At 39.8% G+C, this 27753-nt stretch overlaps 1 protein-coding gene across 16 annotated transcripts in view; it reads left to right on the top strand.

Moving 5' to 3' along the window:
• Window positions 1-27753, top strand: part of Mphosph9 (M-phase phosphoprotein 9) — a 49185-nt gene that overhangs the window by 3179 nt on the left and 18253 nt on the right. For 5 of the 16 annotated variants that reach the window (XR_012443570.1, XM_020159433.2, XM_074061339.1 and 2 more), the window contains exons 2-12: window positions 1555-1664; window positions 4643-4732; window positions 4912-5435; window positions 6259-6397; window positions 11598-11688; window positions 12945-13051; window positions 14636-14758; window positions 14925-15382; window positions 15975-16130; window positions 18929-19016; window positions 21755-21970. Coding sequence is in view for 15 of the 16 variants with exons in the window: in XM_020159433.2 (XP_020015022.2) it covers window positions 1608-1664; window positions 4643-4732; window positions 4912-5435; window positions 6259-6397; window positions 11598-11688; window positions 12945-13051; window positions 14636-14758; window positions 14925-15382; window positions 15975-16130; window positions 18929-19016; window positions 21755-21970 (2049 nt within the window). In the remaining variant the exon portion in view is untranslated. Of the gene's footprint in view, window positions 1-1510; window positions 1665-4642; window positions 4733-4911; window positions 5436-6258; window positions 6398-11597; window positions 11689-12944; window positions 13052-14635; window positions 14759-14924; window positions 15383-15974; window positions 16131-18928; window positions 19017-21754; window positions 21971-27753 lie in introns of all 16 variants that reach the window. The other 11 variants (XM_074061342.1, XM_074061348.1, XM_074061344.1 and 8 more) reach the window with 9 other exon arrangements.

The following is a 27753-nucleotide window of genomic DNA, read 5'->3' as shown; positions in this document are numbered from 1 at the left end:
GGTAGAGATCAGGAGGATCCTGGTTCGAAGCCAGCCCCAGGCAAATAGTTCGAGAGACCTTATCTTGAAAAATACCCAACATACAAAAGGGATGGTGGAGTGGCTCAAGCAGTAGAGCACCTGCCTTGCAAGCATGAGGCCTTGAGGTTAAACCTCAGTACCACCAAAAAACAATGCACAAGAGTAATGTTTTATATTGCAGAAACACCTCAAAGTTGAATATTAAGAACTAAGCAAAAACCAGATTCTGATTTGACAAAATAGTTAACAAAATACATTTTTTAAAAAGCTATCCTGAATTGGGCACAGGTGGCTCACACCTGTAACCCAAGGTACTTGGGAGGTCAGCTGAGGTCAGGAGGATCTCCGTTTGAGGCCTGACGGGGCAATAAAGTAAGACTAATCACAGGAAAAAAAGGGCTGGAGGTATGGCTGAAGTGGTAGAGCATCTGGCTAGCAAACACAAAGCTATGAGTTTAAACCCCAGTACTGGGGTTTTGGGTGTGTGTGTGTGTGTGTGTGTGTGTGTGTGTGTAGTGCTAGGAATATCACTTGATGGTCCATAATAAGTCAACTTCTACAAGAAATTCCTTTCAGAACACAGTGTTTGATTTGCTTGGAGGAACCTAAATGTGCCTATCTCATGAATATTATTAGTGAACTTGTCTCCCTTTTCTTTGTGAATGACAGTTAAATCTGCCATGTTGAAACTAGATTATTGCAACTGTAATCCCTTGTGGACAACATATTATGTTCTCTCTCTTGGATTCTTGTTAATACTTTCTTTAGTCCTAATTTGTATTAGCTACTATTATTTTCATTAGTGCCTTTTTATAATTATTTTTTGTGTGAAACAAGGCAAGGTATCAATAAGCAAATGAAAATGATGTTTCAGTAACTAGATTTAAACTTTAATGTCTTGAACTATGCTTTGTGTGTTTATAAAATCTGAATAAAACTCCTTTGGAAATACAGACTTTCTGGAAAGAATCAGTGTTATTTTACACACTAAATAAATGAAATAAATCATGAGTATTTGCTGCTACTTTGCTTGGCACAACTTTTATTCAAAGGTAGTGCAGTGATAAGCACGAGCTTATCACACCAAATTAGGGGATCCAGTTAGAAGGACTTGACTTGACTCCTGGGCAGTGGAGGAAGAACCCTCCGTCAGCACACAATGCAGGGCTGTTCTCCAAGTGGGCCACCGTGGCCTCTGCAGTGTTCACAGGGAAGCTGAGAGTTGCTTATCTTGTGCTGATACTTTTTGGAGTGTTCTCTCACTTCTACAGAAGGTTTTTATGTTGTGTCCTTAACAAAATAAGTACTGCCTGTCATTTTACTATTTTCTTTTTGCGGACAAACTTGTGATCAGATTTTCAGTAAATGAGGTACCATTAGAAGGATTAAGTGTCAGTGGTTTTGTACTGCTCTGCTAAATCTTGAACGCTGAATTATTTAACATTTTGAAAGAATGAAGGAAACCATTTGAATTGTTTATGTTCAACAGAAGTAGTCTCCACCTTAGTACAAATGGGGTATCCTCTTTCTCAGGGAAGACCAGACCATCTGTCATTCAAGGTACAGTTGAAGTCCTAACCTCTTTAATGCAAGAGCTACAGAACAGTGGAAAGACTGATTCAGACCTTTGGAAAACCTGTGAGGTATTTCATTTTGGTTTATTTTGGGGATTTAAAAGTAATTATATTGACACATATTTCTACTGAGCTTTGAATTATTAGGAAGTTATGTCCTGAAGAGCGTGATGCTCACTGCTAAAGTAAAGTGCTCAAGTGTATTGTTTGGGATGATACTGAGCAATGTGAAAAAAGTCATCAAAAATATTTTAGCAAGAAGTAATTAAATATGTTAATTTGTATATTAAATGTGAATTTAAATGTCTTGTTCAGAGAACTGGGAACTCTCAAATCATTACAATTGCTGAACTGTAATATTCCCAGTAACTCAAGGAGCTGTCCTCATTTTGGAAAACCAAGTTAGAATTTTTATATGTTCTAATTACAGATGGAACCTTCTGTTTAGTACTGTATCACATTCCTCTGTGACACATTGCATTATATTGTTTTCAGGTCACTGATTCTTTGTTCTGCAGGTTAAATTGTGATATAAAAATTTAATAGTTGGGGGCTGGGGATATAGCTAAGCAGTGGGGCGCTTTGTATTACATGTATGGGGCCCTGGCTTCCATCTCCAGCACTACCAAAAAAAAAAAAAAAATCAAAAGAATTTTGTGTAAATTTTGTTTCATAGAATAATAAGGTGGTCTTTCCCTATTTTTCAAGATAGTCTAGAGATGGTAATTCTGTATAGAAATGTATATAAAACATTAGTATTATTAAATTTTTAGCAATAGATTTTGCTTTAAACACTAGTCATACTTCTTAGAATAATAATTCTTTTTTCTTTTGTGGTACTAGGGATTGAACCTAGAGCCTCTCACATGCTAGGCAAGAGCTGTTCTTGAGTCATGCCCTCATTCCTTTGTATTGGATTTTATTTTATTTTATTTTTTTGCAGTACTGGGGTTTGAACTCAGGGCCTTCACCTTGAGCCACTCCATCAGCCTTTTTTGTGATAGGTTTTTCCAGATTTGGCGGCGGGGGCGGTGGTGGGGGTGGGGGTGGAGGGGGGTGTCTCGTGAACTATTTGCCCAGGCTGGCTTCGAACCGTGATCCTCCTGATCTCTCCCTCCTGAGTAGCTAGGATTACAGGCGTGAGCCACCAGTGCCTGGCTATAAAACTTGCCTGCCTTGGAATTCTTAAGTTTATTACCGCCAATTAAACTTGGGAAGGCTATGTGTTTGATTTAATTGAAAGAATCTTTTTTTGTCAGTCTTAGGGTTTGAAGTGGGGGCCTTGAGCGTTTACTTTGATTGTTATTGTTATTATTGTTTGTGGTTTTTGTGAGCTCAGAGCTTTGCATTTGCTAGGCAGGTGCTCACCTTCTGCTTGAGTCCCCAGCCCATACTTCTGGTCATTTTTGAGATAGGGTCTTGTGTTTATGACTGGGCTTGCTTGGAGGTAATGGGGATTTAACTCAAGGCCTTGAGCTAGCTAGGCAGACACTCTGCCACTTGGGCCACATCCCCAGATCCCAGAATCCTTCTATTTAGGCTGACAGGCTTGTGCCCCCATGCCTAGCTTTTTATTGGGTGAGATGGGATCTCAACCAAGAGACTGCATATAGTCTACCACTGAGTGTGTGCCAGCCTTGAGGTTGAATTTAGTCTTCTGGAAAATACCTTGTTTCTGTCCTGCCCCCATCCTAATGTGTTTCTCTTTGTGGTGGGATTTGAACTCAGGAGTTTGAATTTGCAAAGCAGGCACTACTGCTTGCGCCACACCTCCAGTCCATTTTGCTGTGGTTATTTTGGAGGTGGGGTCTTAGGAACTATTTGCCTGGACTGGACTTGAACCATAAGCCTCCCAAGTAGTAGGATTGCAGGCATGAGCCAGCAGTGCCCTGCTCCCATTGTGTGTCTAGTTAGCAAGTACTCACTGCTCTTGGTAGTCAGGGCAGATCATAACCTAACCGAGGCTGTACTGAGTTATAGGCCAGCTCCATAGGCTTACAGTCATTTTTTCATTCCTTTCATTTTCATCTTACTTAAATATCTGATATTACAAGGGTATTTTAATTGAATCACATATTAGGGGTTAAGTTCTCATAATACTAAACCATTTCTTAATTTAGAATGTGGGATTCTTCTTCTGGGTATATGCTATTATTTAAGAAAATCATTGACCGTTACGAAGAAAGAACAAGGAACTTAAGACAAATGTAAAGTGCATTTACATTCTTTTTTGAGACAAGAGTCTTACTGTGCATAGTAGGCTGGCCTTCAGATCCTGAGTGCTGGGATTACAGGCGTGCACTACCATGTCCATCCTCCTCCAATCTTGACTAATCAGAAATACATAATATCAAAGTAAGATGCCATTTGAGAAATAAGACTGAGATACTCAGATTTACCCAGACTCAGGTTACATTAAGCAAAGGGTACCTGACCTTCTGTCTCTTGTAGTTTGGCATTAAATATATATTTGAACTACTTAATTTGGCTTAGAAATTTAACATTAAGACTTTTAAAAAAATATTCCACTGGATGTCCTCGTGGCTCGCACCTGTAATCCTAGCTACTTGGAAGGCTGATATTGGGAGGATCCTGGTTTGAGGCTAGTCTGGGCAAATAGTTTCCAAAGCTCCATCTCCAAAATAACCAGAGCATCTCTCGGCCTCCAGATTCCCCTGGGTCTCACCATTCTCCCTTTTGTATTTTCCTTTCCTAACTTTTTTTTTCTTTTCTTGTTGGCACTGGGGTTTGAACTCAGGGCCTCACACTTGTTAGGCACACGCTCTACCACTTGAGACATTCTACTAGCCCCCTTCCTAACTTTTAATAAATTCCCATTTACCTCCCCCCAGAAAAAAATAACCATAGCAAAATGGACTGGAGGTGTGGCTCAAGTGGTAGAGTGCCTGCTCTGCAAGTGGGAAGCACTGAGTTCAAACCCCAGTCCCACCTTAAAAAAAAAAAAAGTATTCATTTCTTACTGGAATAATTTTTCTATGAAATATTAAGTTGATTATTGTTAACTAAGCTGTCTTATAATTTAATAGGCCAGGTGGTTACAGTTGTTTAATTTGGTGGAGAAACAATGCCAGCAACAGATAGTTGTCCAGCAGGAACAGTTCCACAATCAAATTCAAGTAAGTTGTCATTTTTATTGTTTTTTTTTTTTTTTAACTCTAAGATTTGTAGGAAAACAATTTATCAATTGTTTATAAACTAAAGATAGATCGTCATAGTTTGAAACATACTATATAACGTTTATAAAAATGTGATGTTTAATATACTTTCTTACCCAAATCTAACTTTTTGTTCCCAGCGTATACAGGAAGAGATCAAAAATTTAGTCAAACTGCAGATCAGTAATGCTTCCTGGGCTTCCTGTGATACAGGTTCCTCAAGCAAACAGTTATCCTCGGAAAGCCAAATGGGCTTTTTTTCTGAAAATAGTGAGAGAAATGAATCTGTCATTAGTTATCCTGAGCCTAAGGAACTTGAAATGCAGCAGGAAATGCCCACATCACAAGCAGACTGCAATGTGGATAGTAGCTCAGTGAGCAGTGGTTACGGCACCTTCTGCGTCTCGGAATTAAAAACCTACAAATCGCAAGACCGCGCAGGACTCATGGAGCGCACGGGTGTTTCTCAGGGGCATCACCTGGCAGCTGTGGTGCAGACAAACCCCCCAGCAGATGGGGCAGGAAATAGGGGTTTTTACGCGCAGACCCCTGAAGAGTTTTGTGCAACTTTAAAGGAAGACATTTCCACTTTGCCTGGTGAATTTGAATGTAATTTTCTTGGTGAAAATAAGATTTCTGAAGTATACAGTGGAAAAACAAAGAAGTAAGTAGATTTTTTCCATTATTTGAAGGGAGTTGGCTTATTATTTATAATCTAGTAAATTCCTTTACTTGTGCTTCAGTAGAATGAGACGTAGCAGAACACGTATCAGTTTTATCATTAAAATCAGTCTTTTATTTGTTGTATGTGGAAAACGGAAATAAAGCGTGCTGTGTCCGAGTGACATCTGACCTCCTTCTCATTTGAAATGTTAAGCTCTGAAGGTGGGAGGCACTGTGGAAAAGTACCGTTTAGATTTTCTAGGTACTGGGAGCTTGCTAGATATTAGCATGTAGGACTCTATTCATAGAGGAATTTTGTCATGTGATTTGAAACCAGAAATTATATATAAGCGTAAGCAGTTTTGTTTTTTTATAGATGAAGATTGACTTTGGACTTTAAAAAGAAACTGGCTGAATGTTTATAGAGCAAATCTTGTAAAATTTTGTAGTTTACTCTAAATTTTCAGCTTTATATCTCTGAAATGTGTCACTGAAATAAGACATTTAGCTATAGCAACACACTATCTACCCTAAAGTATAATTATTAATTCATGCCAAAGAATGCATTCACAGTGGAGATCAGTACGTGAAGGGACCAGTGCCGTGGTTTTTGTTTTTTCCTGTCTCTGCAGACTTTATATTATTAATTTCTGTGTCATTTTGTTTACTTTGACTTGGTAATAAACAAATTGAAAATTGAGCTGAGTCAGTTGAACTCCATCATCTTTCCAGTAGGAGAAAAGCAAAGCATTTTCCACTGAAACGGTATCTACTGTGTTTACTCTGATAATGTGAAGGACGAGTAATTTTGGTTTTCTCTTAAGTAGTAAGTCTGTAACGTCATGGGCACAAAAGCTGAAGCAGAACCAGCCCAGGAGAGTCCATGGAGAAGATGGATGTTCAAGACTGAAGCAAGGGAGCGAGCAGAGCCAGAACCCTGCAGGAGAGAAAGTAGGTGATGAGGTACGCACACTTGGCTCTGACTGTTATGTTGGGTTTATGAAACCCAGGACTTGATACTTCCTAGGCCAGCGCTTTACCACTTGAGCTGCTCCTTCCTTTTGTATTGTTTCATTCATTTACAAATCCATCCTTCTTCCCTCTTTCCTTCCTTCTTTATAGTAGGGTTTGAACTCAGGGCTTTGGGCACAAATCTTTATTTTCATGTCTCGTGTCAAGATTGGACATTATGATCTTCTTGCCGGATGCCGGTGACGCAGGCCCATAATCCTAGCTACTCAGGAAGCAGAGATCAGGAGGATCATGGTTCGAAGCCAGCCTGGCTTTGAGATCCTATCTCGAAAAAAAAACCCATCACAAGAAAGGGCTGGCCAAGTAGCTCAAGGTATAGGCCCTGAGTTCAAACCCTAGTACCACAAAAAAACAAAACAAACAAAAAAAAACCAAACACTTCTTCTTTAGTAAGCTAGAAATCAGAGTTCATCAGGCATAAAATATAAAAATGAATAAATTTTTAAAGTCCTATTTCTCTTTGTACTGCAGATTCTTATATTTAGCCAGAAAGTAATCCATTTAATTGCTTTTGAAAACTTTTTGGGTTAGGTGCTGGTGGCTCACGATTGTAATCCTACTATCTGAGAGGCTGAGATTGGGAGGACTGAGGCCAGTCTAGGCAAATAGTTTGAGAGACCCTGTCTTCAAAATTACCAGAGCAAAATGGACTGGAGGTGTGGCTCAAGTGGTAGAGTGCCATCTGGGAATAAGACCCTGAGTTCATTTCCCAGCACTGCAGAAAACAAGCAAAAATACTTTCAAGTAATTCATTTAACTGTTAGGCTCTAAAAGTGGTACTGTGTGTGTGTTAAGATACCTTTATAGAAAATGTTGAAATTTGTACGCTTCTAAATTTATAATCCAAATTCTAAAGATTAAATTTTTCTTATTTTCTTTGGAGGTGGGGGCTCATGCTTGCTAGGCAGGCACTCTACCACATGAACCATTCTACCAGTCCTTTTTTTGTGTTGAGTGGTTTTGAGATAGGGTCTTGAGAACTATTTGTCATGGCAGGTTTTGAACTGTGAGCATCCTGATCCTCCCAAGTAGCTAGGATTATAGATGTGAGCCACTGGTGCTCAACTAAGAGATAAAACATTTAATCTGTAGTAGCCCATTTGCTGACATGGCAGCTCTTTTCGTTAAAGCCTTACACACATATAGCCTTCAGTGGCCTAAATTGTCATAGAATAACATTGAAGTTGCAAAATCAGGTCTCTACAAATCGGATACTTTTAGAAATTGGTTGTCTCGATCATCATAGGAAAAGGGTGTAAATCATAAGAAGTCCCTTAGCGTTTGTTAAGCACTACTTATTTCTCTTTTCTTTCAATAAAATTTTTTTCAGCTTGTAATATTTAGACTTCATAATATTACCATCTTTGAACTTTTTCAGTTTTATATTGAAGGAGATAAAGGTAAATGAAGCTTCATGAGCTGCTAAGCTTTTGTAGCCTAGAAAAGCAGGTTACTGCTGTCTGTACTTCTGCTCCTTAGTGTTCTAGGGACAGTTCTAGGTAGTCCTATTCTGGAAAGCCCCTTTAGTGTTCTGTGAATGGTTCTGTTCTTTTGAACTTGGATGCCATCAAGAATATGATAGTATGAAAACATTTGGAGACTGGGGTAAAAATTGCATTTATCATTGGAATTGATGAATTGGTTGGCATAAAGGAAGAATGTTCTCTTACGTAGTAATTTGTTTTTATGAAGGTTAAGAATAAAATTTCATCTTTTTTTTTTCCTCTCTGAGGCAGGATCTCACTATGTAGTCCAGGCTGGTGGTTTTTTTTTTTTTTTTTTTTTTTTGAGGTACTTGGGTTTGAACTCAGGGCTTCACATTTGCAAAACAGGCGCTCTACTGCTTGAGGCACTCCTCCAGTCCTGGCCTGAAACTCTTGAACCTTCTTCTGCCTTCCAAGTGCTGGGATTATAGGGTGCGCTACTATATCTGGCTTCCATCTTTTTAAAAGCTTTTATTTTGGTGCTAGGGATTGAACCAGGACCTTGTGCATGCTAAGCAAGTGCTCTACCACCAAGCTGCATCCCCAGCCCCAAGACTTTTTCACTTTGGGTTTGTGGTTGTGTTCTCAATAGATAGTGGACCTTGCTGTCTTGTGTGGTTGTAACTCAGTCTGTATTTGTGGTCCAGTGGTTTCCAAACTTTGGAATCACTTGGGATTTAGCAATGTACTTATCCTGGGTGCCAATCCCGGATGTTGGAACTGCTTGGGTGGTTTTGGGGATTTGAACTCAGAGTCTCATGCTTTCTATGCAGGCATTCTACCACTTGAGGCACTTTGTCAGGCATATTTTATGTTGAGTTTTTTGGAGATAGGGTCTCCGGAACTGTTAGAAATATCTTTAAGATACTGTGTCATGAGAAAGATGACACAACTCAGAAGTCAATAGGAAGGCAAAATTTACTTCTGCAGAAGGGTGTGCACCCTACAAAGAGTCTGGGAAGCAAGCATGCTGGGTGGGAAGTCCAATAGGGTTTTATCTCTAAGGCAGTGCTGCCCCTCCCCTGGATTGGGCAGATTTCAGGTTCACAATCTATGCAGTTGGCTATTTAGAATGGGGACAGATCAGAGAGGGCTTTGAAGACAAAGAAGTTTAAAAGTTCAGGGAAGCAATAACTGTTTTAGGTTATCAGCTCCAGAACCAGGGCATCTAGCAGAATTTTGCCCAGCTGAGGATAACAACCCTTTGTTCTTAATAGAAACTCTTATCAGGTTAGGCAGAGTCCATGAAGCCAGCATATGGAAATCAAGTTAGTGAGACTAACATTTTTTACAGCGGTGGTTACTGATCAAATCCTTTGACAGAAAAGACCCAACCTAACCTGATTTTTATAGGAACTGTTTGCCTGGGTCTGGCTTGAACTGCAATCCTCCTGATTTCTGCCTTCTTGAGTATCTAGGATTACGTGTCTGAGCCATTGCTTCATGTAAATGAAGGTTTACATTTTGTGGGGCTTTTTGTTGGACCATGCTGTTATTTGCATCTGAAGTGGAGCCTGTTTTCTTTATGGATGTCTTATTTGTCCACAAGCATGCAGCCAGTAGCTGTGTGCAGGGAGCCTCCAGCCTACCGCGTGTGTTCACCCAGTGTGCTACAATTTGTACCTCAGCATTGTGGTGGGACTAAACATTTTACTTGGGAGCATTTGACTCAGTCATCTCTAGTCACCTTTCCATGGTCTTTAAAGTACTGACACAAATTCAACACAAGTAGAGGAGTTTTGAGATAAAAGATGGCTTAGGAATTTCTCCCTGGATCAAAAGAGGCTAAGTGGTTAAACCTGGTAGGTAAAGTACTGCCATCCCGGTTATTCTTCTGTAATGACTGCATGAGTGATTGTCAGCAGTGCTACTTGCAGACTTTTAACAGGAACAAAAAGTTTGACGATGGCGAAATTGATAAGAAAAAGTTTGATAGAAATATCTGTCGTATAAAACTGTTTGGAAACATAGATATCTTCTCTCTCTCTTTCTCTCTCCTCTCCAATTTCCCTCCCTCACTGCATTGAACTGAGGGCCTTGTGCATGCTAGGCATTCACTCTACCACTGAGCTACACTCCCAGCCCCTGTGACAATGCCAGAGATTATTAGTGTATAAGAAATAATTTAGGGACTGTTAATGTGTCTCAAGTGGTAGAGCGCCTGCCTAGCAAGTACAAGGCCCTGAGTTCAAATCCCAGTACCACACACACACACACACACACACACACACACACACAAAGAAAAGTTTTAGGATGTGAGGGATATCTGGCTGCGACATCTGTCACCCTACTGATGGCTAGAACTGAATTCAGCTGATCTGGCTGGCTAAAGCAGGTGTCCCTTTCCTCCCTTATTTCTTCAGGTGTGTCCCTCCCAAAGCTGTGCATTCAGTCAAAGATGACAACCTTCCCTGATAGAGGAGGATTATTGTTCAGTCAAGGGTGTACAAGTAGCTGTGCCCTCCTGCTACACCCTCCAAACAGGTTTTCCAGAAGTAGTCTTTACTAGGTGTCGTGGTGCACACCAGGTGGAGGCAGGAGGATCAAAAGTTCAATGCCACCCTCAGCTTCATAGCTAGACCCCCATCTCAAAAAACCAACCAAACAAAACAAAAAATAGAGAAGTAATCTATTTAAGTTTTATATTGATTTGTAGTCTTCAAGATAATTTGATCTATTCAAGTTGTAAAGATAAAAACAAGTTGTTAAGATTTTTTTGGTTAGGAATGTAGCTCAGTAGTAGAATACTTGCCTAGCATACACGAGTCCCTGGGTTCAATTCTCAGCATGCCCCCCCCCAATCAAAAAATGTTTGCCTTAAGCGAGAGCACACAAGGGAGGGGTGAGGATAGGTAAGACACCTAAAAAACTAGCTAGCATTTGTTGCCCTTAGCGCAGAGAAACTAAAGCAGATACCTTAAAGCAACTGAGGCCAATAGGAAAAGGGGAACAGGTACTAGAGAAAAGGTTAGATCAAAAAGAATTAACCTAGAAGGTAACACACACACACAGGAAATCAATGTGAGTCAATGCCCTGTATAGCTATCCTTATCTCAACCAGCAAAAACCCTTGTTCCTTCCTATTATTGCTTATACTCTCTCTACAACAAAATTAGAAATAAGGGCAAAATAGTTTCTGCTGGGTATTGAGGGGGGGGGAGAGGGACGGGGCAGTGTGGGTGGTAAGGGAGGGGGTGGGTGCAGGGGGGAGAAATGAACCAAGCCTTGTATGCACATATGAATAATAAAAGAAAAATGAAAAAAAAAAGTTTGCCTTTAAAGATTAATTTTTTATACTAAATGACTTTAATTCCAGACACCTCAAATTTCTTTTGTAAGTAAATGGCAAATTATAAATCCATTTTAGTTTTGAACTCATTAGATGACACTTAACTCCCAGTTTTCTCCTACCCACTCCACCAAGAACTGAAATAAACTTATAAATTGTGCAGGGAATGAAAGCCCTTCACTGGTAATACTATCAATTTGTGTGCTTGTAACCCTGAGAAAACCAGGCTTTCTTCTTCAATGTGCCATCTGCAGATCTCTGTATCTGGCTTTGACACCTGGCTGGCATTCTTTGGGTTGGCGTTGTGGGCTTAATGAATTTTAGTTGTCTACCAATCATTTTCTTTTTTGAATTGCAGTCTGATTTTGCTACTACTTCACATCCTCGTGCTTTTTACCTCAGTAAACCAGATGGAAGTTCAAATTCTTGGATGTCTGATTCAGGAACAGGTATAGAACTTCATATTTTTGAAGTGTGTACATGTGTGTTTTAGCAACTTGCCTGTATTTCTCAGGATACAATAAGAGTTGTATGCAGTGTGTTAGTATGGCTTCTGTAAATGTGCTGTATGTCATGTTACTCTGCTATCTATAACTTTCTTCCCTTAATTTGTGCCACAAGTTCTGTAAGAACAGCAGGAAGATGTACTTTTGTTCTAACAGCTTTAACCTCTTTCTGTTGCTCCAAAATGAATTAACAAATTCAAACCCTCTGTAAGCCATTCTTTACACTCCGTGGTGAGCTATTCTAGTTTTACTGACTTTATATACTAACTCCTTTTCCCCTGCTCTTTTGCCACATCCCACATGCAATTCATCAGTTTGAATTAGCTTTGCTTACAAAAATTTCCAGAATTAAACCAGTTCTTACCACCTCCACTACTACACCCTAATGAAGCCTCTCATCTGTCACCTGGTTGCTGCAAGCTTTTTTCCGCCCTTAAGTCTGTTCTCAGCACAGTAGCCAGAGTGATCCCTTTAAAAGATAAGTTAGATCATGACTCCTCCCTTGGCCATGGTTCACATGTCCCCACAATAATGAGGCCTCAAGGCCAGTAGGATCTAGCCTTGTCACCTCTTGTATTACTTTGTCTTTAGCAAGGATGCTGTCTGCTCACCAGTATGTTCTCATTCGAGGGCTGTTGGCACTGGCTGCTTCCTCATGTTGGGAAACTTTTTAATTGTAACCCTCTCAGTGAGCCAACTGACAACCCTATAAAAATAGTTCCTGCCTCCCTCCAGCCCTTCATTCTGTTTTCAGATTGCACCCTCAGAGTGCTCACGGCTTTGTTACCTGCCGTGCTACCTGCATTGTGCATGACTTACTTGTTCATGGCTCACTCTGCCTCCCAGATGGGCACAGAGATGCTTAGCAGATATTTAAATCCTTTACATTGATTTTATGTAAGGCTGTATTAGTGGTGAAGTTCATGTCTAGTTTAAAATATATTTTGAGCTGTACTAATACTTTTTGGCTTTTAATAATATTTCAGTTTTAAATATTTGGATCATTAAGTTAGTATCATTACATGGTAAGACACTTATGCAACTCTTTTCCTATAAAAATTTAAGTTGTTATAACTAGATAGCCGAAAACTAGTACCTCCCAATTTTTAATTTTTTTTTAAGTAGAAATAAGTTATTGTAGAAGGCATTTTTGTTTTCTTTTCTTACTCCCTTTTATTGTACATGCTTATACACATTAGGACTGACTTACTGGAAACTGGAGGAGAAGGACATGTATCACTCTTTGCCTGAAGCTTTGGAGAACACTTTTGTGCAGTCCTCCCCTGCAGAGAGGCCACCAAGCCAGGTGATTTAAGACTATTTGTGTTTTATGATTGTAGTTAAGTATGCCACAATAAATTTTACAGTTAAACTTCTGACAGTAGAAAACATGGGCTTTAGAGCCATACACATCTGCTTTCAAATTCTCTGTCATTTGTTCCTATGTAATTCAGTTTATTTCCTTTGTAATCTTAGAATAGTTACTTAAAAGTGGAATTAAAATGCCCCCTAAAGTTTTGTGAACTTGGATGAAATGCTTTTGTGGCTGCTGTTCTATGTACAGCAGGTCTTCAGCTACTTGTCAGTTTCTTCCCTTTTTCCCATCCTGTTGCACCTCTGTCCGACCCATTTGCTCATAATTCTGAGCAACATAATTTGATGTACTTTCTTTGAATAAGACATGTAAATATTTTGTTCAGAGCAAAGAAATGGAACCATTGAGCGCATGTACAGTGATATTCTGCATCTTTCACTTCTACATTTTGATCAGATAGTGAGAGAGTAGACTGGGAAAAGGAGAGACACAATTAAAGTAACCAAAGGAGTTGTAAAAGTGAGGGACAGTGTATGGACAGATGGGACAGTGGGACATCCAGGTATATTTTATGTCATAGAGTCACAGAGACTTACAGAGCCCACCATTCCAAATTTCATGGACATGAGAAAAATACGGGTTGGGGTGGAGCTCAGTGGTAGAGCATTTGCCAACCATGTGTGAAGCCCTGGGTTCCATCTCCACTGCAAAAAAAATCATAAAGAAGGTGGGTGCCAGTGCTCACCCTTTAAACCCAGCTGTTCAGGAGGCAGAGATCAGGAGGATTGAGGTTTGAAGCCAGCCTGGGCAAATAGTTCATGAGACCCTATCTCGAAAGAGCTCATTACACACACACACAAAAAGGGCTGGTGGAGTGGCTCAAGGTGTAGGCACTGAGTTCAGACTCCAGTACCACCAATAAAAAACCAATAACAAAAAAACTCAGTTCTTACTGTGACTGGGGATACTGTGTTAGCGTTCCATGACTGTGAAAAAATATGTAAGAAAGAGGAGGAAGAGGTATTTTGGATCATGGATTCAGAGGCGTCAGTCCATGGGTGGTTGGCCAAGTTACTTTTGGGCCAGTCCTGTGGCAAGGCAGTACATCATGGCAGAAGCTGTACAGAGAAAACTACTCACCTCATGGAGGCTGAAAAGCAAAACAAAAAGAGAGGGGAAGGGACCCAAGGACCCAATGCCTTCATCATGGACATGCCCCAGTGGCCTCACTTCCTCCACTAAGCTCTGCCTCTTAAAGCTTCAGTTATCTCCCAGGAGTGCTGTTAGTTGGGGACCATGCCAGGGGAGGGATATTCAAGATCCAAACCGTATCAGAGACTACCGAATATTTTATTCTTTGGAGGTATCCATAGGCTGCTAAATAATTTAGGTTCACATTATCCCCTTACTGTTTATCATTAAGAGATATGAATGCATCATAGGAAATGATTTCCAAGCTTGCATTAATCTGACAATCCAGATTTTCAGTTTATTTAAGATCTTTCAAAAAGTTTTTATGGTACTGGTACTGGTCTTAATAATACTATTTAAATGATTTTGTTTCATATCTTTAAGTCTAAAACTAGTAATGAGATGAAGCTACCATCCCTGAAGGATATTTATAAAAAACAAAGGGAAAACAAGCAGTTACCTGAGAGGCATCTCACTTCTGCTTCCAATCCAAATCATCCATCAGAGGTAAAGTTGTCAACATTCTGCTGCGTGAAATGAAAGGTGCTCATGGCTCTAACTTTTATCACAGCTTCATTTTCCCTAGGAGAGCTAAAGCCTGCTTACTTGAAAGCAAGCAAACCAACCTGAGTACTAAGGGCAAAACCTTAACAGCTGTCTGTCTTATTTCTAGGTACTGACTTTAGATCCGACATTGCACATGAAGCCAAACCAACAGATTTCAGGGATTCAACCACATGGCTTTTTGAATGTTCTTGATGAGAGAGTATCCTTTTCACCAGACTCTGTTCTAGAACCAAGTATGTCTAGTCACTCTGACATCGACTCATTTTCACAAGCAAGTAATAACGCTTTTCAGTTATCCGGTTTTCCAAAATATCCTTCAAATATGAAAGCTTCACCGATGGACTCTTGGAAAAGTCACGTGTTCCAAAGTGAAAGTAGGAGTTCTACATTTCCGTCAGTGTATACTGTTACTAGCAATGACATCTCCGTCAACACCGTAGATGAAGAAAACACTGTCATGGTAGCTTCAACCTCAGTCAGTCAGTCCCAGCTTCCAGGTACAGCCAACAGTGTCCCAGAATGCATTACATTGACTTCCCTGGAAGATCCTGTGATGTTGTCTAAGTATGTATTTCAGTGAATGGCTTGTAATGTTAATAGATTTTTCTGTGATGTCTGATTGAATGATAAGCATTTTTATTGAACCCCAGCATTGTAAAATCTTTAAGCAATATATAGCATCTTTAAGATAGAGTAGCCAAGTTCCAGTGGGTTACTCCTGTAATCCTAGTTACTTGGGAGGCTGAAATTGGGAGGATCGAGGTTCAAGGCCAGCTCGAGCAAATAGTTCAAGAGACCCCATCTCCAGAATAACCAGAGCAAGATGGACTGCAGGTGGGGCTCAGGAAGTAGAGCTCCTGCTTTGCAAATGTGAAGCCTTGAATTCAAACCTCAGTACCACCAAAAAAAAAAAAAAAAAAAAAAGCATCTGAAAGCTAAGTAATTATTCTTTTTAACTTTATTGAGGTTTTAAGTAAGTGCTGAAAAATTCACTCAGTAAATGATACCAAATTAGGACATTTTTATGTCTAGAAAATGATGGAGCACACGGAGCATGCATTTACTTTCTGGGGGTGTGCAAAGGAAACAGGCTTGTGAGAATGACTGTGCTTTTGGTTTTTCTTATGGGATGGGGTGTTTTTCCTCTCACCAACAGGATCAGGCAGAACCTGAAGGAAAAGCATGCTCGACACATCGCTGATCTTCGAGCTTATTATGAATCAGAAATAAATAGTTTGAAGCAGAAACTGGAGGCAAAAGAAATTTCTGCAGTTGAAGAATGGAAGAAGAGCAATCAGGTTCTTGTAGACAGGTAAAACTAACACTGTGAAGTTAGTGTTTCTCTAACTCAGATGCATTACCTCCCCATAAAGATAGTATATTATGGTAATAAAACACTTTGAAAACATTGCATTTTGTATTTGAAATTCTAATAGACATGTTTGTCTAAACAATTTTTAAAGATTTGAAGTAACCTTACATAGCACTGTAATAGCTGACTTGAATCTTTGTGTTTCAGGTGGAGAAAATTCTGAAACAAGCACACTTTGTGCATGTACAATAGTGTCATTTATGGGAAAATAGAACTATGAGGTCCCTGATAAAAATTCTGTAACTTTTGGCTTGGGGGAGTGGCTCAGTGGCAGTGCTTGGCTAGACTTCAATGACTGTAAACTATTACTGTGCTCTTGAGCCTGCAGAGCCAGTTACCCATTCAGGAGAGCCGTAGAAACTCGCGACTTGCTTTAGTGAGAGTCCGTTACAGCACTTGAGCTTTGTCTTCTAGCATCAGTAGCTGAGTACTATAGCATATTTGAATTAAGTGTGATCTAGACCAAGAGCTCCTCTCTGAGGCCGAGAAAGAAATGCTCCGTTAACTGCTCAGTCACAGTTCAACTTTCAGAGTTTAAGAAGGTACTTTTTATACTAAGTAAATGCTGGCCGCTGTTGTATTTGACATGGCCGTCTTATCCCTGAGTTTTTGTAGCTTCCATTTTGCTTTTGGTGGTGGGGGTACAATGATAGGAAGAAGTAACTTGAAAAGAGGCAGGGAAAAAAAAGTCAGGTTTAGGATTTATTGATTGATTGATTGATTGATTGATTTAATTTATTTATTTGAGACAGGATCTCACTGTGTGGTAGCCAGGCAGGCCTCCAATTCATGATCCTTTTGTTTCACCCTCCCAGTTGCTGGGATTACATGCGTGTACCACCATACAGGCTGTCTTTTATTCTTTTCTTTTTGGTGGCCCATACATGTTATCTTGCATTTTTAATAGAATTTTAGGTTTAATTGTTATTATCATAATCATCATCATTATTAGATGGTACTGAAATTTGGACTCAGGGCCTTGTATTTGCTAGGCAGGTGCTCTACCACTTGAGCTATGCCTCAGGCCCTATTGTTTTTGTTGTTATTTGTTTTTTTGTTTTTTGAGACAGAGTTTCCTTGAACTTTCAATTCCTGAAAGGTAGCCCAAGCTACTGTCAAACTTTCCGTAACACCTCAGCCTGCTGAGTGCTGAGATTATAGGTATGTACTACCATACCAAGCATAATAGAAATGCTGGATTTTTCTTTATTTGGTGCTGGGAATTGAATCCCGGGCCTCTTGCATACGAGGCAACCACTCTACCACTAAGTCACACTCACAGCCCCATGATTAGCCTTTTAAATATAAAGAGAAGAGAGAAGGCAGCAGGTTAGGGGAACATTGTTGGTTGTTTTAATTTTTATTTTTTAATTTATTATATTTTTAATTTGAACAAAACAGAGATGATTAGAGGTACTTCCTGGTGGTAAACAGAAATGTGAAGCCCATAGTGGGCTTTTCAAGGTTACTGCCAAGGTGTTAATGAAGGCACCCAGAAACTACAGCTAATTAAAATGTAGAACATTTCGTATGTCCAGAAGGTTCTGGAGCCGTTGGAGCAGGCCAGAAGCCAGGGTTTTAAGTCAGTTGTTGCATTGTAACAGTTAATGGCCTGCAGTCTGGTGGGATGGAATAAATATAGCAACAAGATGCAAGCAAATACATTACTTTTTTTACTTCCCCAGAGGAATTTGATCTAGCTTCTAGTGTAAAGCTAAATGTTAGGGAAGATAGTGGAAAAATGCGAGAAGTCGCAGTCCTTTAGAACTGGAGAAATAATTTCCCTGGGGGCAGGGAGGTGTTACCAGTGCACACACCAGCTTTTTCCTAATTGAAAAATTCTACTGGTACTGCAGATGGGGCCGTTAACATTTATTCTGCAGGGCAGAGTTTGAACTCAGGGCTTTGCTTGTGAGGCAGGTGCTCTACCACTTGAGTCACACCTCCAACCTGTGACTCACATTTCACTCAGCATAATGCTTTCAAGGTTTATTCCTGTTATAGATAGCATGCATCAGAATTTTCTGCCTTTTTAAGTTCAATAATTCATTGTGTGTGTATTACCACATTTGTTTACCTGTTACCTGTTAAAAGACACTTTAATTGGTAATTTTTTTTTTTTTTTGTGGTCTTGGGGTTTGATCTCAGGGCTTACACCTTGACCACTCCATCAACCCTTTTTTTGTGATGGCTTTTTTTTTTTTTTTTTAAGTATTTTGTTGAAATGGAGTTTTTTTGAGATAGAGTCTCCAGAACTATTTCCCGGGGGCTGGCTTCAAACCATGATCCTCCTGATTCAGCTAGGAGTACAGGCATAAGCCACTGGCGCCTGGCTAGTTGCTGGTTCTTTTTGGCTGTTGTGCGTATTGTGGCTGTGAACACAGTGTGTAAATACCTTCTCATACATTTTTACTTCCTTCTCCCCGCCCCTTTTCTTATGTGATGGGATTAAACCCAGGGCCACACGCACTAAAACACACGCCCTACCACTGAACTATCCAGCATTCAGCCCACTTAATAGTTTTTAGGAATCTTTTCATATTGTTATTTTAGTCTGATCTGTTCTCCAGATACTAGACTGTCATCATCAATTCTTTGGGATATATTGTACTGAAGTGGCTCCTGGGTCTTAGCTGACATTGGAGAATTATGCATATTGGTGAGTCAGTTAGGCTTATGTAATACTTATAAAGGAAAAGATTTAATCTTCTAATCGAAGCTGAACTTATGGTTTTCAGATGTGGCCAATTAGATAGTGCATTGAATGAAGCTAACAATCTTGTGAGGACACTTGAAAATAAGAATAACTTACTGGAAATAGAAGTGGTAAGTACTCTTTTTCTGGTGGTGGTTCTAGTGGTTTGATGTTAAAAAGCCTTCTTATTAACTGTACTTGAGAGACAGGAATAGATTCATGATTATGCTGGCTGTGTGTTTCTTGTCTTCTTAAGGATGTCTGTTTAAGAAAGTTTATATTCATTGTGCTGGCTTCATATGACAAATAAGCTTTAATCCTTTAAAACTTTTTTATTTTTTAAATTGATGTGTAATTTGTATACCATAAAACTCACCTTTTCAAAGTGTACAATTTAGTGTTTTTTAATATAATCAGAGTTGTGCAACTATCACCATAGTCAATTGTAGAATATTTTCCTCTGTCAAAAATGAGCTCTAAGTTTGGCCTGGTGGTGCCTACTTGTACTCCCAGCACTCAGGGAGGTGGGAGGATCACTAGTTTAAGGCCAGTGTGGGCTACATAGCAAGACCCTGTTTCAAAAAAAACAAGGGCTGGGGTGTAGCTTAGTGGTAGAGCCTAGTAGGTTCAAGGCCCTAGATTTCATCACCAGAACTCCAAAAAAGAGTTCTACATCCACTAGTTGTCACCTCCCAGACACTCTTCTCTGCAAGTATTACTCTCCTTTCTGCCTCTTTGGATTAGCCTGTTCTAGATATTGATATAAAGAAATCATACACTCTGTGGCCTTTTGTGTCTAGCTTCTTTCACTTAGAATTTTTTTAAGGTTAGAGCTAGGCTCAAGTGATAAGAGTGCCTGCCTAGCAAGTGCAAGGCCCTGAGTTCAAACACCAATACTGAAAAAAAAAAAAAATTAAAAAGAATGTTTTTAAGGTTCATACATGTTGTGACATGTAACAGTATTTCATTCCTTTTTTTAAATTTAAGTTTTTAAATTGGCATATTAAATTGCACGTAGTAAGGGTTTCACCATGACATTTCCATGAATTGCACATAGGGTACTTTGATCATACTTATCCCTTCTATTACACTTCATCTTTCTCCTCCCTCTGCTTCATTCCTTTTTATGGTTGATTAATAAATTTCACTGTGCAGCTATGTCATATTTTTTAAAATCCATTCATCAAGTGATAGATGGTAGTTTTCACCTTTTAGCCCCTGTGAATTGTTTTACTATGAATTGTGCAAGATTGATATGTATTTTGTGGTACTCGGAATTGAAGATTGACCCAGGACTCTTAGGACACTAAACACATGCTCTGCCACCAATGCTCTGTACTCTATACTCCCAGCCCTGTGTACAAGATTTTTTGTGTGTATGTGTTTTTAGTTTTCCTGGGTATGTAACTAGGCATGGTACACTTTTTTGGGGGAGGTACTGGGGTTTGAATGCAAAGCCTCAGAATTGCTCTGTGGCATTCTACCACTTGAGCCATGCCTCCTGCCCTTTTTTGCTTCAATTATTTTTTTCAGGTAGGGTCTTCAGTTTTTGCCCTGGGGTGGCTTCAGACCTAGATCCCCCTGCCTATGGCCTCGAGTAGTTGGGACCACAGGTGTGTGCCACCACACCCAATTTAATGATTGTTACAGATTCTCAATGATTTTTTGCCCAGGCTGGAACTGTGATCTTCCCAGTCTCTTCTTCTGAGTATCTGGGATTACAAGCATGAGCTCCCGTGTCTGGCCCTAGTTTTATTCTTTTACACATAACCTTATCAACAAAATTTTGGCAGAAATGCCTGTTTTGTTTTATATATTTATATATAGTTTGATGCTTTTTTGGTGGGACTGGGATTTGAACTAAAGTCTTCACACATGCAAAGCAGGTGTTCTGTTGTGAGCCATACCTCCAGCCCATTTTGCTCTGGTTATTTTGGAGATGGAGTCTCCATCTGGCCCTAGTTTTATTTACCCAGGCTGGCCTTGTACCGAAATCCTCCTGATCTTAGCCTCCAGATAGCTAGGATTACAAGTGTGAGTCACTGGCACCCAGCCTTTCCTTGATACTTTTTAGTATTATAAATTTATTTATTTAGAAATACAAATTTCACATAGTTGAGAACACTGTCTTAAGATAATGTCTGGGTGTTTTTAAGGCTGGGTCTCTCTGTGTAGCCTGGGTTGGCCTCAAACTCAGTGATCCTTCTAGCTTAGCCTCCCTAGTACTGGGTTTACAGGCTGGAGCCACCATGCCCTGCTCAATCTTAGATTTTTTTTTTTTTTTTTTTTTTTTGAGATGTCTCAGACTCATGGGCTTAAGTGATCCTTCTACCTCTGCCTCCCAAGTATCTGGGACTACAGATGTGCCTGACTTTAACCTTACATTCATAGTGCACTAGTCCCTGGTACCAACTGGTTATTTTAGAAATATTCTTGAGTGAATATTTACATATCAGATGTATTTTAAATTTTTTGTGTTCTCATAATGAGAAAATAGTGTAAGACATGTTCTCCCCTCCAAATATTAAGTAAGGCAGCAAATTCCAGCTAGACTTGCTGAGTAATTTCCCTGATAGCTGGATTATTTTTTTTCCTCATTAAGGTAGTTGATGAGCACTGCTGTCCATGGAATCCTAGCGTCATTGTGCCCCAGACAGTAGTTTTCTGTGACTACTTACGGTAATGCCATTGGACTGTTCTAGTTACAGTAATCCTTCTGGACTCTTTTTCCAAAATGCAATAAAATACTGAATTTGTTTATTTCCATTTATATGTTTTATTTTATATTTTAATGCCCATAATTTATTAGCTATTATTGAGGCATGTATCTTTTCATTTAAAATAATTTATCTTTGTTTTTATTTTGTAGAATGATTTGAGAGAACGCTTCAGTGCAGCCAGTAGTGCTTCCAAAATTTTGCAGGAACGAATAGAGGAAATGAGAACAAGCAATAAGGAAAAAGACAATACCATCATTCGACTAAAATCTCGACTGCAGGATTTAGAAGAAGCATTTGAGAATGCTTACAAATTGTCAGATGATAAAGAAGCTAGACTAAAACAGGAAAACAAGATGTTTCAAGATGTAAGTAACAGATAATGGGAATTTAATGACTGGTTAGCTAAAAATAATTGTTTGTCTGTTGTAGAATTCAGGCTACTCCATAAGTTTCATTTTGATCTCAGGTGTAGTTGTAGCTGCAGACTCACATGCTCCTGAGCAGGCCGTGTGGGTCTTGTCTTGCCGTAAGTCAGAGCTTAGAAGGATAGTGTTCTCTCACGCTTTTTGTCTCTAGTAGGTCAGCTTTTGAGTGCCATCTGTGTCTGGCAGGGTAAAATGCTATGAGCCAGATTTAGGGCAGGGTTGATGAAATTCTTGAGATTTGGATTCATATAACATTGATACTTCATTAGGTTTGAGGTTGTACATTTCCTAAGTTTTTCTTTTCTTTTTTTTTTTTTGTGACAGGGTCTCACCATATTGCCCAGGGCTGGAATTTGAGCTCAAGGCCTTCACCTTGAGCCACTACACCAGCCCTTTTTTGTGAAGGGTATTTTCAAGGTAGAGTTCGAGGTAGAGTCTTGAACTGTTTGCCTGGGCTGGCTTTGAACCCTGATCCTTCTGATCTCTGCCTCCTCAGTAGCTAGGATTACAGGAGTGAGCCACCAGTACCTGGCTTCTGACTTGCTTTAAACAAGTGATCTCTTGCCTCTATCTCCTGAGTGGGATTACAGCCTAAATTTTTCTTTTTTTTTTTTTTTTTTTGCCAGTCTTAGGGATTGAATTTAGGACCTTGCACCTCTACCACTGCAACATGTCCCTGTCCCTAAGTTTTTCTTAATTTTTTTTCACGTTATCTATCATGTTATATAAATAGTCTGAGAGTACTTGGTCTTGACATTTTCTTCTTGGTAGCTTTGGATGCGCTTCTTGTTCCTTTGGATTTTTAAAGTTCATTTTCATGAGCATAATACATGTAATGAGCATAATACATTTACTCAGATCGCAAATGAAAATCACAGTTGGTAGTATAGGTACTCAGATTACTTGTAACAATCCAGTTACTTTATTTTGTTGCTCTAATTGGTTTTAGTCATTGCTGGTGACATCTACTTTCCAGTGCTGCTGCTGTGAAGGACGGTGCTATGTGATTACCTGTTTTCTATAACCTATTTTCCCATTCTCACTGGAGATATTTAGGATCTTACCCAAATAGCTCTGTGTTCTCAAATTCCACAGTGATGTCCTTGGTGCTTTTTTCATTATTTTGCAGAGCACCTGAAGGACTGTAACACTGGAAATTTTATTTTTTTGGTCTATTTTTTCTTTGCTGTTCTCTCTTTTTGGAATTCCTATTAGACAGATGTTGGGTCTCATCCTGATTGTCTAATATTAAAATCATTTTTTTCGTATTTTCACTTCTTTCCTTTTTTGTTCTACTTTGTCAAAGAGCCTTCTTCAACTTTATTTTCCAGTATTTCTGTTTAAGATTTTATTTGTCCTATTTTCCTATCATTTATTTCCTTTTTTTTTTTTTGCTAGACAGGTGCTCTGCTACTTGAGCCACGCCTCCAGTTCTGATTAAAACTTCACTTGGATTTAATTATTACTATTTTTTTGTGGTACTGGGGTTTGAGCCCAGGGCCTATACCCTGAGCCACCGTTCCAGCCTTTTTGTATCCATTATTTTTGAGATAGTCTTTCTGTATGCTGGGGCAGCCTCGATTATAATCCACCTATTGGTAGCTGGAATGATAAGTGTGAGCCCCTGCACCCAGCCTTTGGTTGAGATGGGTTGTAAAGAAATTTATGCCAGCCAGGCGCCGGTGGCTCATGCCCATAATCCTAGCTACTCAGGAGGCAGAGATCAGGAGGATCGCAGTTCAAAGCCAGCCCTGGGGAATTAAGTCTGTGAGACGGTATCTTGGAAATACCTAACAAGGAGTGGCTCAAGGTGTAGGTCCTGAGTTCAAAACCCAGTACTGCAAAACAAAACAAAACTTTATGCCAAGCTGGCCCTAAATTGTGATCCTCCCAAGTAGCTAGGATTGCAGGCTACTGTGGTTGTGATTTTGATGCTTACATTGTCCCAAGTTTTGCCAGTGGAAGACACGTGAAGCTGGCCACCATGCTTTTTTTTTTTTTTTGGCGGTACTGGGGTTTGAACTTAGGGCCTCACACTTGCTAGGCAGGCATTCTACTACTTGAGCCACTCCACCAGCCCTTTTTTTGTTGATAGGTCTTTTTCGAGATAGGGTCTCTTGAACTATTGCCCAAGCTGGCTTGGAACTGTGATCCTCCTGATCTCTGCCTCCAAAGTAGCTGGGATTACAGGTGTGAGCCACTGGTGCCCGGTTCGTGCTCTCATTTTGCTCGTTGCGTTACTCTGCAAGCAGCCCCACACCTTGTTGCACAGCAGCTGCCACAGAAGGGTTTGCACTTTTCAGTCCTGTCCCTAGACCTGGTGACTCTCCCATGGAGCCCTGCTTCCTCCTGCTGGAAAAGGCGTTCAGACACTAAGATCTGCTCCTGGAATGTCATTGTTTCTAATCATTCCAAAACCACCACAGTTAGGTTCCAGTAGCTGTGGGGCAGCAAAGGATAGCTAGAATGGTACCTATTTGGTTTTAGCTGGAATTACACTAATACAGCTGATGAGAACATTGACTTTGCATTTATATCAAACGTTTCAAGCATTCGGAAAAGTGTAAAGAATAACAAAATGAATACCCGCCAACTAGCCAGTTGTAAATACAGTTGAAACACCTTCTTTTCTTCCTTTCTCTCCTACCCTAGAAGTACCCACTTTGCTCTGTGTGTTAGTGGTTTTCTCCATGCATTGCTTTTTGCTTTTGCCACAGAGGCATGTATTTGTGAGCAATGTGTGTAACCTATATGTGAACTGTATTGCACTGCATGTATCTTTCTGTTTTTTTCCCCTCTGAACATTGTTTTTGAAATCTATGTTGCTACATTTAGCTTTTACTCATTTTTATTTAAACATTTATATTTGAAATATTTCAAGTATATAAAAGGGTCTAATGAGGCCAGGCACCTGGTGGCTCATGCCTGTAATCCTAGTTACTCGGGAGGTAGAGATTAGGAGGATTTCGGTTCAAGTCCTGCTGGGGGAAATAGTTCTCAGACCCTATCTTGAAAATATTCAACAGAAAAAAGGGTTGGCAGAGTGGTTCAAGTGGTAGAACGCCTGCCTAGCAAGCATGAGGCCCTGAGTTCAAACCCCACCCGGTATTGCCAAAAAAAAGGTAGGTCTAAAGAATAATAAAAAAGTACATATGGACCCACTATGCATCTTAAGAATTGAGATACAGTTGACGGTCTTTGTATATCTTTTCTGATCCATCATCACCTCTGCCTGAATTATGCAAATGTCATTTTCTTTGGCATATCTGAAAACTTTTACAAATGTCGTCATGTGGAATTTACTGTTGTGCGACTTTTTCACTTGTAAGAGTATCCAAGTGGAGACTTGGAGTGATTCTTGTCCATTGTTTGATCTCTGCGTTGTAGTCTTATGTGGGGACCTCTTGTTTCCTGTTGACAGTCAGTTTCTGCTGTTATGAACAGCACTACTGTGAATCCTCCTGTACATGGCTTTTTGCGTTAATGTGTGCCATTACTCTGGGGTATTTCTGGTTACCATAGCTACAAAACCTACTGTATTCTGCTCATGCTTATCTCTGCTCTGTGACGTGTATTGACCTCAGCTGGGATTATTTGAAGGCATGCTCAGTCATGACTGGTGGCTGACACGTAGGGCAGCAGTTCCTCTCTTGTGTGGCTGGTCTGGGCTTCTTTGCAGCATAATGGCTGAGTACAGTGCCCCAGCAGTCCTGCTGCCTTTCCTGATCGAATTCATAATCACAGAGCTCATTGTGCTACATTCTGTTTTGTAAGCAGTGTCAGAATCCTGCTCAGGTTTAAGAGGAGGGGAAATACATACAATCCTTTGAAGGGGCACAGCAGGGTTCTATAGAGCTGGTAGGACTGGAAATACTGCTTGTGACCGTTATTGGGAAATACAGTGTGTCACAAGAGTATCTCTGAGCACATGCCTGGGGCAAGCTGCACTGACACGCACACCTGAGCATGTCATTGTTATTAAATACTGCTCACTTGCTCTCTGAATGGTTGTATCAGTTTATTCTCTCACAGGAGGGTATGAGAATCAATCTCATTCATTCATTCATATTCTCTCTCTCTGTCTCTATTAGGGTTTGAATTCAGGTCCTCTTGCTTGATAGACAGGTGCTCCACCACTTAAGCCACACCTCAGTCATTTCTTCTTTTAGTTGTTTTTTCCAGGTAGGGTTTCACGTTTTTGTCCAGAGCCTGCCTCGTACCTCTGTCCTCCAACCTCAGCCTCTCGAGTAACTGGGATTACATTCGTCTGCTACCATGGCCAGCTTGTTTGTTGACATGGGTCTTGCTCACTTTTTGCTGAGCCTGCTCTTTAATTGCTGTAGTCTTTCCAATCTCTGCCCCAATCATGTCAGCTATGAATTCTTATTTTCTAGCTTATTTTTAATGTTCTGTATTGTCAAACCTCTTAATTTTTTGCCAGTGTGATTAATGTGAAATGGTATATGTATTGTTATATTCTCTTCACTGTAGCTTGCTTTTTTATTCTGTGATAATTTTATGGGGTACAAGTTTTGTTTTGCTTTTTTTTGTGGTACTGGGAATAGAACCCAGTGTCTCAGGCATATTAGGCGGGTGCTCTTACATGGAGCTGTATCTCCTGCCCTCACATTTTGAATTTTGTGTCCAAAACATGGTCTTTTCTCACTTATGGTTTGGCCTCTTTTTGCTTTTTTTGCAAAATCTTTCTTCACCCAAAGATCAGAAAATTACTCCACATTATGAAGAATTACTTAATACATCCAGTTCTTAGATCTACCCAGAATGGTGTCTTGCATATGGTGTGAGGTGGGAATTGAGCTTTTTTTCTCTCCAGATGAGTAACTGTTTGTTAATAGCTCATTCTTCCCTTTCTGACTTTTAATGCCACTTCTGTGATATGGTTCATTGCCATGTAAGTCCGTTTTGGGGCAGTTTCATAGGTCTGATTTTGTTGCTGCTGTTGTTCTTGAATTGAAACCATACTATATTGAATAGTAGCATTTTATAACAAACTTTGATTTTTTTGGTACAGTTTTTCCTTGTCGCATGTGCACGTGCATGTGTGTCTGTGTGTGTCTCTTAGTAGGATCAAACCCAGGGCTTCGTATTTGCTAGGCTGCGCTCTTCCAACCCTGGCCCTTTTACCTTGCTTCTGGTCTTTTAAAAGTTTTTTTCAGTAATTACCATTTATTTTTCAGTGGCACAATAATGAAAATAACTCAAATGCATAAATTTGTAGCAAAAGGACAATTACAATATAGTTGAATTCACTCATGAATCGAACACGGTTTTAAATTAAAGTAAAACTATTTTATCAATTTACTTAAAAGGATACCTATTAAACTTGAATACAAATGCATTAAAACAACTTAAAGAAATTCACTAAGCTCCTTTCTATTGAGATGTTGTTTTCTCAAACACGATGTTGCTGCTGTTCATTTTATCAGCTTAAGCAGTCTTCCTGTCACAGGTTCCTATGCAGCTGGGTTTACAGTGAGTGCCAGGAAAAGAGGAAAATAAAAGTTATTTTGCTTACTCTTGACTCTGTTTTCTTTTATCTAAAACTACCATCTTTCCACATGTTTGTGCAAAACTCTGCTCTTGATTGCAGTTGCACTGAGTTTTTGGATTAATTTGGAGGCAGCTGAGCCTTACCGTGTTGTGTCTTCCTATACTTAGCATGGACGTGATTCTGGAAACAGTTCCTCTGTGGTGCCAAGGGG

Source organism: Castor canadensis, chromosome 18, assembly GCF_047511655.1.
Source record: "Castor canadensis chromosome 18, mCasCan1.hap1v2, whole genome shotgun sequence".
Classification (NCBI taxonomy): domain Eukaryota; kingdom Metazoa; phylum Chordata; class Mammalia; order Rodentia; family Castoridae; genus Castor; species Castor canadensis.
Note: the sequence above shows the minus strand (reverse complement) of the source record. Positions and strands in the feature narration are given on the sequence as shown.